Source organism: Typopeltis vanoorti, chromosome 9 (genome assembly GCF_054136105.1).
Source record: "Typopeltis vanoorti isolate ZY-2024b chromosome 9, IOZ_Tvanoo_1.0, whole genome shotgun sequence".
Taxonomy (NCBI): domain Eukaryota; kingdom Metazoa; phylum Arthropoda; class Arachnida; order Uropygi; family Thelyphonidae; genus Typopeltis; species Typopeltis vanoorti.
Genome location: NC_143557.1, coordinates 133,569,705 through 133,587,202, shown reverse-complemented (window position 1 = coordinate 133,587,202; position 17,498 = coordinate 133,569,705). Strand labels below are relative to the sequence as shown.

The 17,498-nt window shown below is 35.5% G+C and overlaps 1 protein-coding gene across 3 annotated transcripts in view; it reads left to right on the top strand.

The window, feature by feature from the left end:
- LOC150103585 (septin-7-like) overlaps positions 1–17,498 on the top strand; it is a 210,644-nt gene that overhangs the window by 95,349 nt on the left and 97,797 nt on the right. For all 3 annotated transcript variants that reach the window (XM_090398309.1, XM_090398311.1, XM_090398308.1), the window contains exon 8: positions 12,397–12,493. In XM_090398309.1, the coding sequence (XP_090254435.1) occupies positions 12,397–12,493 (97 nt within the window). The remainder of the gene's footprint in view (positions 1–12,396; positions 12,494–17,498) is intronic.

The following is a 17,498-nucleotide window of genomic DNA, read 5'->3' as shown; positions in this document are numbered from 1 at the left end:
TGCAGTGCAGCCACTGTAAGACCTTTATACCACCATACTTCAGCATTTCTGGTCGAATATCATCTACTCCTGCTGCCTTTCCACATTTCAACCCTTTGATGGCTTTTTCTACTTCAAGTATGGATATGTATTCCTGACTGCATGCCTGGTTAGTGTTTTTTACCACTGTGCTGTCATCACTGCCTGTTTCATTTAGCAGTTTTTCAAAGTAATTACTCCATACTTCAAGGATATCTTTTTCTCCCATTTTCATGTCACCTTTATCATCTCTAACTCCTTTTACAGCACTCTTTCCTCCATTCCTAAGCTTCTTCAACAACCTCCAGAATATTTTGTCACCTTCTTGATATTTATTTTCTATATTTTTGCCAAAGTCCTCCCATAACTTTTTTTTAGCTAGTTTTACACAGTGTTTAGCATTCTTGCGTTTGTCTCTGTATTCTCTAAGAGCACAAGCTGACCTATTTGACAGGAACTTTTAATATGCTTTCTTCTTTTCCTTCACTGCCTCTTTAACTTCATGTCCACCAGGGAGTTCTGATTTTTTTATCCTTGCAGACAATCTCACCACATGCCTCTCTGGCAGAATCAATCAATGTTTTCTTCAGAGTTTGCCACTGAATCTCCAAGGTCTGATTCCTGTTCTCAAACTCTTTCATTTTTTCTTCAATAATCTTTGTGTATTTTAGTCTACAGTTCACATCTGAGAGCCGCTCAACTTTTATTTGCTTTAAAACTTTCTTACATGTTTATTCTTTTCAATATGAAATTCAATTTTATCCTGCTCAAGACTAAATAGTGATCACTTCCAATTTCAAATCCTCTGTACACTCTGGTGTCCTGCACCAGGAAGAAAACATCACTATCAACAATAACATAGTCAATGAGACTTTTCTTATTCCTAGCCTCTTCTTCTCTCCATGTGAATTTGTGCACATTTTTATGTTGGAACATGGTGTTAGTAATAACCAGTCCATGTCCTGAGCAGAAATCCAACAGATATTTGCCATTATTATTAGCTTTGCTCTTTTCTCCAAATTTTCCCAAAATATTTTTGTATGTCTCACCATCATTTCCTACTCTGCTATTTAGATCCCCAACAAGGACCAACTTTTCCTTTTTCATTGTGTCAGTTGCTTTTTCTAGAGCGTCAAAAAATTCTTCCACTTCTACCTTAGTAGAACCTTCTGTGGGACCATAGGCACAAATAAGTCTCATTGTCCAGTTCCCCATTCTCATATTTGCCCACATTACTCTACTTGAGACTGTCTGCCATTCAAGAAGATTAGCCTCGTATTTTGTGTTGAATACTATGGCTACTCCTTCTTTTCCTTCATTGTCATTGCCTGAATATAACATTTTGTATTTATTGCTCAGAAAGATCTCACCAGTTTTGGTCTTTTTTGTTTCAGTCACCCCTGTTATGTCGATCTGATACTTATCTAATTCCTCAGCTAGCTCCATTTCTTTGCCATTCAGGCTTCTTACGTTGATAGTACCGATCTTTAACTCTGGTGATGTTGAGTTGGGGTTTATTTTCAGATTTGTTCCAGTAACTGACTTTTCGCTGTTCGCCCTGGTTCCCTGGTGAAAACAACGCGGGCCTTGTTTAACCGGGCGATGCCCCAGCCAGCATGAAATTTTGTCATGTTGTACCATCATTCTATATTTTGGTTTAACCAATAAGAATACAATTTGGTCGGCTAAATCCCAAATTGCCAGCCCATCCTCGTCCGTTCAGTATCCAAGTAGATACCCAACAGGGCGCACCACGAGAAGGTGAGGATTGGACATTAGGTCAGAAGCCCTGGTCGGTTCTCCGCATTCCTTTAAAGGCTATGTGGAGGTCTCCTCTCAGTTATACAGCTTTGATCCTGTTTTCCAAATTTTGGGAAGTTTAATGCAACCATGTTTATTAAGATTAGGCTATTTTTTTAAGTCTGCTGTAGATTCTAAAAAGAGTCTTTCGAGTTTGTATTTGCTGCAATGGGGCATGGTCTGCTAGACCTTATTGACCATAGTTGTAGTGACAGACGTGTTTTTTGTATTCTTCTAGGTGAATGTCAGCAGATATTCCAGTCTGACAATAATATGACAATTTGCAAGAACAAGAAACCTTGTAAACACCTGGAATAGAGAGGTGGCAGGTGCTGTTGGTTAGCCTTAGCTAGCCAACAGCCCATAGAGAGTTCCTCTCACAGGACTTTTGTCTTTATTTATTCCACCTCATTTCTTCCATGTATTGTTTCTTGTGTGTTTTATTACAATTTTAACATTGTATTCCTGATGATGTCTCTTTGAATGAAACGAAATATTGAAACCGATTAAATTTTTTGTTTAATTGCTGGTATTTCTCTTTATGCTATAAATTATTCCATTAAAGTGCAAATATGAAAATATTACAGACATATATATGTATACTTTTATCTTCTATTTCCTAGGTCAGATTTTAATATTCAAAAAATATATATATGTATGTCCATAAGGGTGAAAGCCAAATAACTGGAAGGAAACATCCACATTACCTTTAAGGAGATGTGGAGAACTGATGAGACTTCATGTAGAGTTATCTGGGCAAACTCCAAAATGGGAAAATGACCAATGAAACTTATTTGTGCCTATGTTTCCAGCGTATGTCCTTCTAAGTAAGAAGTGGAGAAATTTTTTGAGTCATTAGAGCAGGCAGTCAACCTAAGAAAATGGGAAAAAGTAGTCCTAGGAAATCTAAACAGCAGAGTATGAAATGAATTTTATCAAGCATATAGAAACATTTTATGAAAATTTGAAGAAAAGGGCAAGATTATAATAATGGTAAGTATCTGCTGGATTTCTGCTCATGATACAGATTAGTCATTACTAACACCATGTTTCAACATAAAGATGTAAAAGTTCACTTGGAGAAAAACCTCAATGACTATGTCATTGTTGATAGTGATATCATCGTGCTGGTTCAGGATACAATAGTGTACACAGGATTTCAAATTGGAAGTGATCGTCATTTAGTTTTAAGTATGATAAGAAGAATTTCACATTGAAAAGAACAGTATGTAAGGAAATTTTAAAAAGAATTGAAGTTGATCAGCTTTTTTAAGTAAACTGCAGACTCAGCTATACAAACATTATTGAATTAAAAAATGAAATGACTAGAAAACAATAACTAATCTTGGAGTCTCAGTGACAAGCTCTGAAGCAAACATTGATTGATTTGGCTATGTAGGTATATGGTGAAGCTGTCTGCAAGGTTAGAAAATTAAGAACACCATGGTGGACACGAGATGTTAAAGAATCAGTCCTGGAGAAGAAAGCATACCAAAAGTTCCTAAGAAATAAGTCTTCAGATGCCCAAAAAGAGTACAGAGAAAAATGTAAGAGAGCTGAGCTGTGTGTAAAAGTAGCTAAACAAAAGTCTAGGAAGACTGGCAAAAATATTGAAAATAAATATCATGAGGATGGGGAGGGTGTTCTGAAGGCTATCGAAAATAGAGGAAAGAGTATAGTGGAAAATTTCAATCAATACTTGAAGTAGAATAAGCCATCAAAAACTTGCAAATAAAAGTTTTTACATCGCATTATTCAAAGGGCCTGGTCAGAAGGGTTGAATTCCAAATGATTGGAGTAGATCTCTTATAGTTCCCATCCATAAAAACAGCAATAAAGCTGAATGTGACAAATTACAGAGGAATTTCTCTACTAATTATTCCAGGTAAGATTTATGCAAACATACTTCAAAAGAGGCTGAGGAAAATTGTGGAAGAAAAATTTTGAGAAGAATATGCTGAGTTTAGGCCAAACAGAGGATGTGAAGATAAGATTTTCACTTTATGACAAACAGTTGAGAAATAATGGAAGTATTACAAGGTTATGTACTTAAGTTTTGTAGATCTGGAAAAAGCATTTGACAAGGTGCTCAGAGAAAAGTTTTTCAAAACACCATAATCATATGGAGTAAATGGAACATTATACAGAGCAGTACATAGTTTATATTTAAGTTACAGTTAAAATTGAAAGAAATATATTCTAATCTTATACCTGATCTAAAATTAGATGTAAGACTAGAATGCACAATATCTCTACTTTTATTGATCATCCATATGGATAGCTTATGAAAGTGGCATTAAACATTGATATTAGAATTGGAGATATCAAACTTATCTCTTTTCTTTATTCAGATGATGTACTCCTATGGATATCTAATGCAAATGTCCAGGACTCTTCTAACTAAATTGAATAACAGCTGTAATCAATTTTCATACTTTGTGAAAACAAGCAGGAACATAGAAACTTCAGCTGCATTCTGAATGGAGATCTTATAGAACAAGTAAAATATTTCAGCTATTTAGGCACAGTTTTTTAGTGAGGATGACAAATTAAATATGGGAACAGACAACAGAATAAGCAGAGCTAGTGTGATGGGGAGCCAATTAAATAAATTTATACGGAATAAGAGAGAAATTAGCTAAAACACTAAACTAGCAATATACAAGACTGTGCCTAAATAGCTGAAATATTTTACTTGTTCTATAAGATCTCCATTCAGAATGCAGCTGAAGTTTCTATGTTCCTGCTTGTTTTCACATTCAAACCAGTTTTAAGTTATGGATCTCAGGGTTGAGTTAGAAACAAAACACTTGAACAACAACAAAAATAATAATAAATCATCATCATCATTATCATGCATATCAAGGATTTAGGCCTAGCATGGCCTGTTCCGGCCTTAGAAGTCATCATTGAATCTTTTAAGAGGACGTCCTGGTTTTCTTTTTCCTAATGGCTTGTACTTTAAGGCTTGTTTTGGTAATCTTTCTATTTTCATTCTTTGAACATGTTCCATCCATTTATGTTTATATTTTTTTAATTTTTTTTTATTACTGATTCTTGGTTTAATCATCATAATCAAATTCCTGACATGTACCCTCAAGGTAATTCTTTCATAATTTCTTAATTTCTTTTGTGATCAAATAGAGTATACCTTGCAGTTTTTCTCATAAACTTCATTTCTGCTGTTATTAATCTTTGTTTGTCTTTTTGTTTTATTGTCCAGATTTCACTTCCATACAATAAAACTGGTAGGGCTAATGTATTGTATACTTTTAGTCTGGTTTGTTTTTGAACTAGGTCTGGTTTAAATATAGAGTTAATTACACCTGTTATTTTTAAATATTTTGCAATTTTTACGTTTATATCTTTTTTCATTTTCATATATGATCATACATCCTAGGTAGTTAAATGAATTCGCCTGTTCTAAGATTTTGTTATCTATTACTGTCTGAGTTCTTGCTGAATCTTGTCCTTTAAAGGCCATAGATAATATCAACATGGTATGTTGATATTATCATACCATAATCTTTGGCTATCTCATTTAGATCTAAAATAGCTTTCTGTAGGTTATCTTCAGAATTTGTAATTATTATTTAGTCGTTGGCAAAAAGAAGAGTGCTTAAGTTCACAGTAGGAGCAAGTTTAACACCTTGATGGAAATTTTTATTCCATTTTATTATTTTATTTAGGTAAATATTAAAAAGAGTTGCTGAGAGGGGACATCCCTGTCGGACCCCTTGGTTTATCTCTCTCATATATGATAGCTCATGATTTAATCTTATTTGTATTTGATTATTTTTATATATACTTATGGTAGCTTTTAGGATATTATTTGGTATTTGTCTTTCTTTTAATATGTTAAATAATATGCTTCTTTGAACTTTGTCAAATGCTTTTTCAAAGTCAATAAAAGCAATATGTGTTTCTAAATTGTATTCTCTTATTTTCTCTATTTTTAATTTTAGGCAAAATGCTGGGTCTATACATGATCGTCCTTTCCTAAATCCATTCTGTACTTCTAAAATAAGGTTTCGAAATATTTCATTAGTTTGCTATTTAAAATTCTTATATCTCTACTACCTTTTTTAAAGATAGGAATCACAATTGGTTTTTTCCATTCTATTAGGGGATTACCAGTTGAATGAATTTTCTGGAAGCAAGAAATTTTCCATTTCTTGTTTCTTTCAGGCTGATTTCTAATTCTTTAGTTATTTTCTTTTTATTTTCATTAAATGTTTGTTAGTGAAATAAAATTAAACACTGAATTGAAATTAGAAGAATTTCAATTCAGTGTTTAATTTTATGTTTTCTTTAGTATCTGCATTTAAGTGTTTCAAAATCTTAAATGCATTGAGTTTTATTTTATATAATTTATTTTCTAAATTAGAAACAAATTTGTTCCATGCTTCTCTGTCTTTTTCTGACTTCTCTTTTAGCTATGGCTCTTATTCTTTTATATTCTATTTCATCTTCTAATCTTTTACTACTTCACCATTTATGATAGGCTTTTTTTTTTTTTCATTTTGATTATTTCTTTGATTGTATCATCCCATATCTTCAGTTTTTTCCTTTTATTGAATTTTTTGGTCTTTCCTAAGCTTTCATTTGCTGCTGCATTTAGTATCGTTTTTATATTAAGCCATTCTATTTCTTCATTTTGTTTTATTTTATCTAGATATTGGTTAATTCTTTATTCATATAGCCATTGTATATTTGTGTCATTTAATAATCTAGTTTTATAAACAAATGTTTTAAATTTTCTTTCTGTTCTTGTTACTTGTAGTCATTTAGGTGGTAATCTTAATTTTATTTTAACAAGAAAGTGGTTACTGCTTATTTCGCATCCTCTGTGAACTCTAACATCTAACAAAAACTTTGATGTCTTTTCATTTAAGATAAAATAATCTAATATTGATTTTCATCCTCTTGTTGCCCAAGTATATTTATGTATGTCTTTATGTTTATAGAAAGAATTCATTATTTTTAGGTTATTATAAACTACAAAGTCAATCAATTTTTTACCATTCCTGTTTAGAGTATGCTCCATATATTCTTATATTATTATTAATTTTCATGTTTCCAATTCTTGCATTTAAGTGTCCTGCTAAAATTACATAATCATTTTTATTTATTTTATTATATATATTTTGAGGAGTGGTGTCTCCATTAGACACCACTCCTCAGCACTCTGTTAGAGGAAACTCCATCAATGGGCCCGTTTGGGAGGTGTTTAGGGGCAGCACAAAGAAATGGTTCTGCAAAAGGATGGAAATGACAACGACAATGGCACCAGACTATGGCTTTAGGCAACTGGAACATCTTCTCTCTGACAGGGAAGGAGTTGGAACTGGTCGAGGAAGCCAAGCGCTACCGGCTAGACTTAGTCGGGCTTTCTTCGACCAAGAGGAGAGGCTCTGGAACTGTCGACCTGGATAAGGGGTGGAAGCTCTACTACTCTGGTGTGAGCCCGACAATGTCTGCTCAGGTGGGTGTGGGGATACTCAAGACCCCAGCTGTCAGACTGTGTTGCTGAGTGGATCCCATTGGGGGGACGGGTATGTGTGTTAAGGCTTCAGATGAAATACCATGATTTGGCTGTGGTGCAAGCCTATGCACCTAATCTGGAGTCAGAATACTCTGCCTTCCTAGAGGAAGTGGATGCTGCTTTTGACAGGGTGGCAGGCATGGAATCAGTCCTGCTAATGGGTGACTTCAGTGCACATGTTGGAACAGATGACCAGGCATGGAGGGGTGTGGTTGGGAGGAACGGCACCCCTGACCTTAACGCGAATGGGTTGAAATTATTGGACTTCTGCTGTACTAACAGCTTGTCCATAACGAATACCTTCTTCCAGCACCGAGAAGTCCATAAGTATACCTGTTACAGGGATACACTAGAACAAAGGTCTCTGATTGACTTCTTTATAGTCACAGCAGACCTATTTTCCTCAGTGTTGGACGTTCGTGTGAGAAGAGGGGGCAGAACTGTCAACTGACCACCACCTTGTTGTGCGCACTCTATGGCTTCAGAAACCAGATGCTACCATCAACACTGGTAGGCCCAAGCAGCTATACTACGTGAAATGGGAGACATTGGAAAATGAGGCTGTTAGGAAGAATTTTGCAGATGACATTTCCTCCAGGTTCAAAGAGATTCACAAGCATACTGCAGATGTTGAGGAGGAGTGGAAGCTGTTCAGAACAGCTGTCACTGCCTCTGCAATCTCATGCTGTGGCAGAAAGCGGCTAGATGTGGCAACGGGCAGTGAGGAAAGGATACCTTGGTGGAACCAAGAAGTCCAAAAAACTATCCGGGCAAAAAAGGAGTCCTACCTAACATGGCTTAGGATCAGGTCACCTGAGATGCTTTTGCGGTATGCTGAGGCAGTAAAGACAGCAAAGCAGAAGGCTTGGGAATCCTTTGGAGAAAGATTAGACTCATCCTATGCAAATGCAAATAAAGTATTTTGGCAGACCATCCGCCACCTTCGAGGGAGGAAATCGTGCACAGCAAGGGCAATTGTTGCAAAAAATGCACCATCAGAAGCCCTCTGATGGTGCACATTTAACAACCGAGAAGGATATCCTCCACAGATCGAGGGAATACTTTGAGAGCCTTCTACCCGGGTGGCCCAGCAGTTGTGGACATCCAAGAGGTGCAGATCGGGGCAATGACTAGTCTCACAGCAGAAGAAGTCTATTGAGCAATAAAATCGCTAAAATCGGGCATGGCTGCTGGCAATGATGAAATTCGGCCCAAAATGCTAAAAGCCTTAAATCAAGACGGTGTTCTCTGGCTGACTCGAGTGTGTCAGGCTGCTTGGATATCTGGGCAAGCACCAAAGCAATGGCAGACAGGCATAATAATACCAGTCTTCAAGAAGGGAGACCAGAAGGATTGCAGTAACTATCATGGTATCTCTCTGTTCAGCCTGCCTGGGAAAGTGTATGCTAAGTGCTTGGAAAGACAGTGCAGTAGCATATTTGAGTCAAAGTTCCAGGAAGAACAATGTGGCTTTCGTCTTGGTAGAAGCACAACTGACCAAATCTTCACTTTAAGGCAAGTCTTTGAGAAATCTTGGAAATATGCCAAGAATGTCTAAACATGTTTTGTGGACTTGGAGAAGGCATATGACTGGGTTCCTCAGGATAAGCTTTGGCAAGTAGTACAGGAGTATGGAGTGGATGGCCAACAATTAGCTGCCATCAAGTCCCTGTATGAATGCCCAGAGTTTTATGTCAGGGTAAACAGCACAAAGTCTGAACCTTTCACAGTCTCTGTTGGCCTCTGCCAAGGGTGTGTTCTGTCACCCCTCCTTTTCATAATATTTATGGACTGGATTGATAGGCTCAGCCAAGGCAGTGAGTGTGTCATAATTGGAAGATGTAGCATTGGACGTCTGCTTTTTGCAGATGATCTAGTTCTACTTAGCTCTTCCACAGATGACCTCCAGCGGACCCTGGATAGGTTTGTAGCTGTTTGTGCAGACGCCAGAATGAAGATCAGTGTGGCCAAAACTGAGACCACAAGATGGTTGTCTTGTCCACAATTTTTTCGAGTCCCAATGAGGCAGGTGGAGAAGTTTAAATACCTTGGGTCCATATTCACGAATGATGGAAAATGGGACGTAGAGCTAGATACTCAAATTGGCTTAGCAAGCTCAATATTGCGAGAGCTTGGCTGTTCGGTAGTATTGAAGTAGGAGTTAGGCCAGAAGGCAAAGCTAGCCGTCTTCAATACAGTCTATGTCCCCATCCTCACCTATGGTCATGAGAGTTGGGTAATGACCGAAAAAATGTGGACACGAATCCAAGCGGCTGAAATGAGGTTCCTTCTAGGGGTTGCGAGGCTGAGAAGGCTTGACAGAGTCAGAAGCTCTGCAATTCGGGAAACCCTCAATACCCAACCGCTGCTTCTCCGTATTGAGAGATCGCAGTTACGTTGGTACGGGCACCTGGTCAGAATGCCACAAGAGAGGCTCCCTCAGCAGGCCCTCTTTACCCAGCCAGATGGTGGGAGGCCACGTGGAAGGCCAAGGACTCGCTGGATAGATTATATCCAAAACCTTGGGTGGACACGTTTGGAAATCCCACCAGAACACCTGAGCTTGGTGGCAGAGGAATGTGACCATTGGAAGTTCCTCTTGCAGCTGTTGCCCCCACAACCCAATTAGGAAAGGTGGGCCTTGAAGATGTATTTATGTATGTGTATATATATATATATATATATATATATATTTTGTAGCTGATTATAGAATTCAGTATTATCCTGTTCTCTTCCTTCTTCTGGGGCATATAAACCAATTATTGTTAAATAACCTCTATTTATTTTTATTCTAGCTTCAATTATTCTTTCATTCCATAATTTATAATGTTTTAGAAAGGGTGTTATGAATCCAAATCATGACCCCTGCTTGTGCTCTTTGGTCTCTGTCAACTCCACTATATATCACATTAAAATTTTCAGTTCTCATGGTTCCTTTTAATTTCTTTTTTGTTTCAGTGATTACTGCTACTTTAAAATTTCTTTCATTTAATATTTGGTCTAATTCTATTTCTTTATATGCTATTTGTCTTACATTCCAGTTTGCTATATGTATTATATTTTGTTGTTTCCATTTTCATTTTACCTTTTCCATTCCAGGGTCATTTTCCATATATTCATTCCGATTACCTTTTTCTGTCAGCTTCAAAATAGAATTATGTTCTCCATGTCAGGTGACAAGAATAGTTCAGTGATAGACCTGACATTGGAATAGTTCAGTGATAGAGCTGCTACCCTAAGGCTTCTGAACTAGCCTTCTTCCAAATTTAAACCCATAGGAAGAATAGGGTATATTGAAGGGAAAAGTGTAGATTATAGTGGAATAGAGTAGAATTATAGTAAAGGTTTATAGAGGGGGACATAGTTGTAAGGCCAGAAATGGAAAGACCCCATGGTTCTCGAGTACGCTAATAGCATAAGGGTCATAAAATAAGAAGAGTTGGCTGATAAGGCCTTATAGGAAAGATTAAAGTGAGTGAATCTCAAAGTAAAAGAGGATAGATCCATCTAGGGATCCATGGGAGTGCCACTTCCCTTACAATCAAGATGATTGCCCCTTATGGTCCTGTTGGTCCACGAGTCCTTATTCAGTATATTCGGACCCAGTAGCCTAGTGGCTGTGCACTTTGCAACCATATGACTGGGGAAGGAGTGTCCCAGGTTCAATTTCTGTCGAAGACGTGAGAAATTTGAGGATCTTCCTCAGCCATAGCCAAGTTAGCCGGTCTTGGGAGCAGGCAGTAGGGTTTTTCCCGCCAGTTTATCTGGTGCTTTTCATCCTGCAAGCAGGCAAACTGGCCCTGTGAACACACACGGATCTACAGCCATAAATACTTAACCCCCCATGAGGGAGGCTCAACTCTCCCCATTAGGGACAGGAGAGAAAAAGTGAGTAAACTCCATACGAATAAATAAACTCCACCATACATACATACATACACACACACACATATATGGCGGGCTCCCCTATCTGCCACCCAGGGGACGCACTCTCTAGGAGGTTACATACAGGGTCCTCCTGAGAGAATATAAATAAATAATAATAATTATTATTATTATAAGTATTATTTACACATACTGGCCACTGAACCAATACAGTAAAGTAAAGTTCCTAATTCAGTGACTGGTATGTGTAATAATACTTATTATATTATTTATAAGTAATATAATAAGTATTAGCCAAAGATTGTAAACTTATAATCACCTGGTATCATGGGTTGACTAAAAGTTAGATAACCAGAAATTTCGAGATAAGAATTTTTTCAAGCTTCAGGCCTCCAGTAAGTAGGAAATAGTTTTATACTAGGCAATAAAAAATCACTGATCCCCTAAGACTTGTGCAAACATTATTTGTTAGTTGGTAAGCAAAAACACTTATCCAGTCAAGTTAGCAAATTCCTTGAACACTGCATAAAGTTTGAATAGAAAATTCCATTCTTATTTTCCAGAGTGGATTCAGTTTCTTTCACATAGTAGTCCCATTTTCTCTTAAATGATTTTAATGGGTCATTGTGATACCATCACTTATTTGTTATAGGGCTGAGGTGATTAAAAAAAAAAAAAATTAAATTACAAAAGTTGCTGTTCAGTGCAGAGTTTTTTTTTTTTTTCTTATTTAACCCTAGCAATGTACAAAATACTAGTTACTATAAGTTTTCAACTTTTCATAAGTTGGATGGACATAAAAGTGTATTATGGCTTGATGCATATGTGTGAATAGACTTCGAAAATAAGTATTGCAGTGTTATTGAAAATTCATAGGATCAGAGTGACATATAAAGTTTATCTGTTTTTTCAGATTTCTCTTGAATCATTTCCTTGCTTTTTTTTCTTTAAAACAAATCATTTTCAAACATTTTAATTTTTGCAATAAATATAAAATGCAGACAGCATTGTTATTGTCTTTATGCAAATGAAGTGTTAATTATTTACATTTTATTGTGATTGTTCACATGGAATGTTATATGAATCATATCATTACTTAAGAAAAATTAATGGATATATGTATTCAAAATATACTTTCAAAATTTCAGGAACGAGTGCCATTTGCAGTTGTTGGAAGCAATGCAACAGTAGAAATTAATGGAAAACATGTCAGGGGGCGCAAATATCCATGGGGTGTTGCAGAAGGTAAGTAAATCATTCATTTTTGAACTGTATCCATTGCACCTGTAACTTACCTTATATTGGTGAAACTGGATGCACAATTCCTATCTGGAAAAAAGAACACAAATGACACATTAAATTTAACAATTTTGGTAAAACAGACCTTTCAGATCTTAACACCCTACACCAAATTGATTGAAAAAGTATCTGTTCCTTACTTTACACAAAAACTAGGTATGAACTCAAATTTAAAGAAGTCTGTGAAATTTGGATCAATCATCCTAATCTTAACAATAATGGTGGCATAAAAATTCCAAGAATTTGAATGGCACACATTCAGTCCACTTAAGTTCAAGTTTTCCAACAAACCCTTACTTTAGGACTCTAAACAATAATTTCAGTTCTTATTGGCTTCCATTTATTGTTTTGTTCTACTCTCACATAAATATGTGAATAATTATGTGAGAGTATGTTGCTCTCTAGCTTAATATATCTCTTAATTATCTGTAACTAAATAGATAATAATAACAGGACTCTAGCTTTGATGTAATCATCTTCATCATCATGTAGCTTCCTCAGTGCGAGGGTGCAGCACCATGTCCTTCCAGTCCTCTCTGTTGGCAAATCTTTTTGTTTCAGCATAGGCACATGATCCTGTCCATGATCTTATATCATCAAACCATGTCCTTCTTTTTTTACCTCTTGATCCTCTTCCTATAATCTTTCCTTCTAAAACTGTTAGTGTCCTCTGTCCTGTTGATTCCCTCAATACAAGTCCTGCCAATCTCATCTTTCTCTGGATCATTTATTGCAATAAAGATGTCTGTGTTTTCATTCTCTGTAATACCTCTCCATTTGACACGTGCTCTGTCCATGATTTTTTTTCAGGGTTCTTCTGTAGCACCATATATCAAAGGCCTCTATCTGTTGTCGTACTCTCTTCTTGAATACCAAGGTCTCACTTCTGTATGTGAAACTGGCGAAATTAATGTTCTTATCATTCTCTTCTTTGTCTATACACACAGAACTTCTAAGCAGGTCTTTTTTTTTCTTATTTTTTTTTATTTCTTTATCTTGTTTTCCATCTGCATTTCCAAAGTAGGTACTTAAATATGTGTATTCTGTTGTATGCTCAATTTTTATATTGTTTATGAATGTTTCTGGTTTGGATCTATTCTCTTTTGAGATTCTCATAAATGTAGTCTTTTTTGCATTTAAATGTAGGCCAAAATCTTTACCTTCTTCAATTAGAAGGTGCAGTAATTTGATTAATTTGTTTCCGTTTTCTGCAATTAGAATGGTATCATCAGCATATCTAAGTTTGTTGTATTTTATAACATTGATACTGATTCTTACATTTTGTTTTTCAGTCTTTTTCATCACTGTCTCACAGTAAATATTAAATAGATTTGGTGAAAGGATGCAGCCCTGTCTAACTCCTTTTTTTTTATTTTCACTTCAGAAGTCTCAGAGTTAAACAGCTGCATTTTCTGTTTGGAGTAAATCATTTTCATAAGTTTATGTACATGATCTTCTTAGTCTGATTTTTCTAGAATATTAAACAGTTTATTGTGTTTTACTTGATCGAAGGCTTTCTGAAAGTCTGTGAAGCATACATTTATATTACTATTCCTTTCAAGTGATCTTTCTACTAATATTTTTAGTTCCAGGATATCATTATTGATTTCCATTCCTCTTCTGAAGCCTTTCTGTTGTTCACCAGTTAATTAAGGCTCTTTCAGTTTCCTTGTTAACAGTGATTAAAACGATTTTAGATGCATGAGAGATTAGACTCTCTTCTCTTCTATAATCCTCACAATTTTGTGCAGTATTTTCTTTGGAATTGGTATGCAGACTGATGTTGTGTAAGATTCCAGTGATTTTATTGTTTTATAGATGTGCTAAATGGTGTCCACTAAGTAGGTGTTATTGTAACCAGTCAAAACTTTCAGCAGTTCTGCAGGGATGTTATCACACCAGAGGATTTAATGTAATAAGTTTTTTTATCAGATGGTTTATATTAAACTGAAATTTTACTATGACACAGTAGTTGTTTCCATCTTAATAATGAATTGATTTTTGTTGGCAGTGGAAGAGATAAAGGTTGAAATTTAGATGTTAGAAATAGTAGAGCCATAAAATCCTTCAATTTTTAAAAGATTTAGTAATGAAACTAAAGGAAACTTGTAGCATTTGACTTGGTTATAGAGGTTGAGGGGGTTTATCAAATACTAATATAAGAGTATTTAGTAAACATATTAAAAGTAGGAGAAAGTCAGCAATAAAGTGTACTTTTGAGTGTTTTTATATATACTACTTCATGAAACCTAAAAAATAAGCTTATGTGGTTTACTCCTAAAATATATATGCAATAATTTTTTTTTAAATCCTAAATTGTGATTAACCATTATTTTAGTAGCCTGTTTAAAATATCGACTTTGAAAATTAAGCTGTATATTGACATTTCTCTGTCTTTGCTTAATTATGTTCATGATATTGAAATCCATCATAGTAATCATAATGTTATCAGGAGAGACTGAACCAGAAAAAGGGTGTATTATTGCTTATCAGATAGATATTACATTAAATTCTTATTTCGAAACTGTGGTGCATATTAAGCATGGTCAGTAAACTTGTAGATGCAGCAGGTGATTGGATGTGGCAGTGAAGGGTATACTGAATAGTAAAATTACGGGGTGTTCACTTTAAAAGTAGCAGAAATTAACATTGAAGTGTACTTTGTCCTTTCTCATATATTACTGCATGAAACTCAAAGAATAAGCTCATGTGGTTTAAATTCTTAACTGGAAATTCTTAAGCTGCATATTGTGGATTTTTTGAGTCTTTGCTTAATGACGATGTTCATGATATTGAAGTGCATTATAGTAATTGTAATGTTACAATTACAATATGAAATGCAGTTGTGATTACAGAACCACTTTGTTATGAATGGAACACTCCAGTAGTGTTAGGATCCTTTAATATGTATTCATGAATGACTTCTTGTCTTGTCAGGTATTATCTCCTTCCAGGAGATTGACTACCATAAACTTCCACCATGTATTTTGTGCTTCTCTCTCTTACATTCTTCATAAGACAAAAAGGTCCAGTCCTTAATTTCAAATAGTAAGAGTAAATTTTTTCTCTTTGCTGATGATGTGAAGCTGGGCAAATATTTTCAGTATGATCGTAGATGACTTGAAGAATAGTTAAGGTAGGTTTAAATTATAAATGGGAACAAATACAAATATATATACAATAAAGTAAGCAAATTAATATAAATTACATGAGCTGGCATTAGAAAAAGTTAATGAAAGGTTTTGGGTATTATTTGATTGATAAGAATTTAAGTAGGAATAAGAATGATATTGATAAGACCACTAGTAAAGCTCAGCAGATTGAGGCTCAGTGAAAAGAAGCTTCACTTGTAGGAGAAAGAAGGCTATAATACAGTTTTTGTGTGTGTCTAGTCATATGACTAGACTGTGCACAGTGTATAGATTGTCTAGTCTAGTCAGGCCATTATTGGATTGTGACTTTCCAGAAAATGGATATTAAAAAATTGAGATTCTTCATAGAATATTTTTTTCCCCCATAATTCCATCTATGAACAGTTGTTTAACCTATAGTGCATTATTACCATAGATGGCAGGAAGGTATGGAAAAAGAAGAAACTTAAGATGTGTAGATTGTACTCTTTATTTAGGAAATATAAAGGAAGACTGCTCCTAAAGACAGCAGTATATACAGAATGAATCAAGAGGAAGAGAAATTTATTCTAGGAGTTTGAAGTTGAACTGTGAAGAATTGAATTGCTGATGCATATATTTTAACAGATTGAGAAGAGAGTAAAGGAATTATTAATGTAATATTCTGCAGATGTTCATGGAGGGACAACTGCAGAATAGTGGCAAAGTCATCATCATCATCAAATTCCTGCCATGTACCCTCAAGGGATGTACAGGATATGACAGTACTACATGAAAAAATTACATCATTACTAACTTCCTATCTACAATTTTCCTCCAAATCAGTCTGTTACTTGTCAAGACTCCAACATTATCGGATCTTATATTTCTATCATCTAAGGCACTTTGTACCGTTTCAATCCACCTATATCTTGGTCTTCCTCTGGGTCGTTTTCCTGCCAACCTGGCAGAGAACACTTGTTTTGCTAATCTTTCCACTCCCATTCTATTTAAGTGACCATACCACCTGAGATTAGCTCTGCTAATAATGCATTCCTGAATGCTGACAACGTCAAGTTCTTTCCTAATATCCTCATTTTTAATATGATATTGCCATTGATGCCATCTGTTCACGATGCCTCTAATCTTTCTCAGGACTCTCATATCTGCGGTCTCTAGTCTTTGGTCAAGTGTTTTACTTCTGACCCAGTTCTCAGATCCATAAGTTAAAACTGGTTTGAACACTGTCTTGTATACAGCTAATTTAGTGTTCCGACTAATTTCTCTCTTATTCCATATGAATTTATTCAATTGACTTCCCACCATACCAGCTTTGCTGATTCTGTTGTCTATTTCTATATTTAATTTACCATCTTCAGTAAAAATTGTGCCTAAGTAGCTGAAATGTTTTACTTGTTCCACAGGTTCCCCATTCACAACACAGTTGACATTTTCAATGATTCTGCATATTTTCATTGTCTTTGTCTTTTTATTGCTGACCTTCATACCATATCTATTACAACAGCAATTGAATTTAGTCAGAGAATCTTGCAGACTTGTAGCGGATTTATTTAGAAGTATAACATCATCCGCATAAAGCAAAGAGCTGACATTAACATCTCCAATTTCGATATCCTTTTTAATACTCCTTTCCTTCATAATGTGATCCATATAGATAATGAATAACAGAGGGGATAATGTACATCCTTGTCTCACACCAGATTTAACATAAAACCATCTTCCTGTACTTCCTTCAATTCTAATTGCTGACTTACAACTCAAATAAAGACTAAGTATTGCTTGATATAATGCCCCATTGACACCATATTACTGCAGCGTAT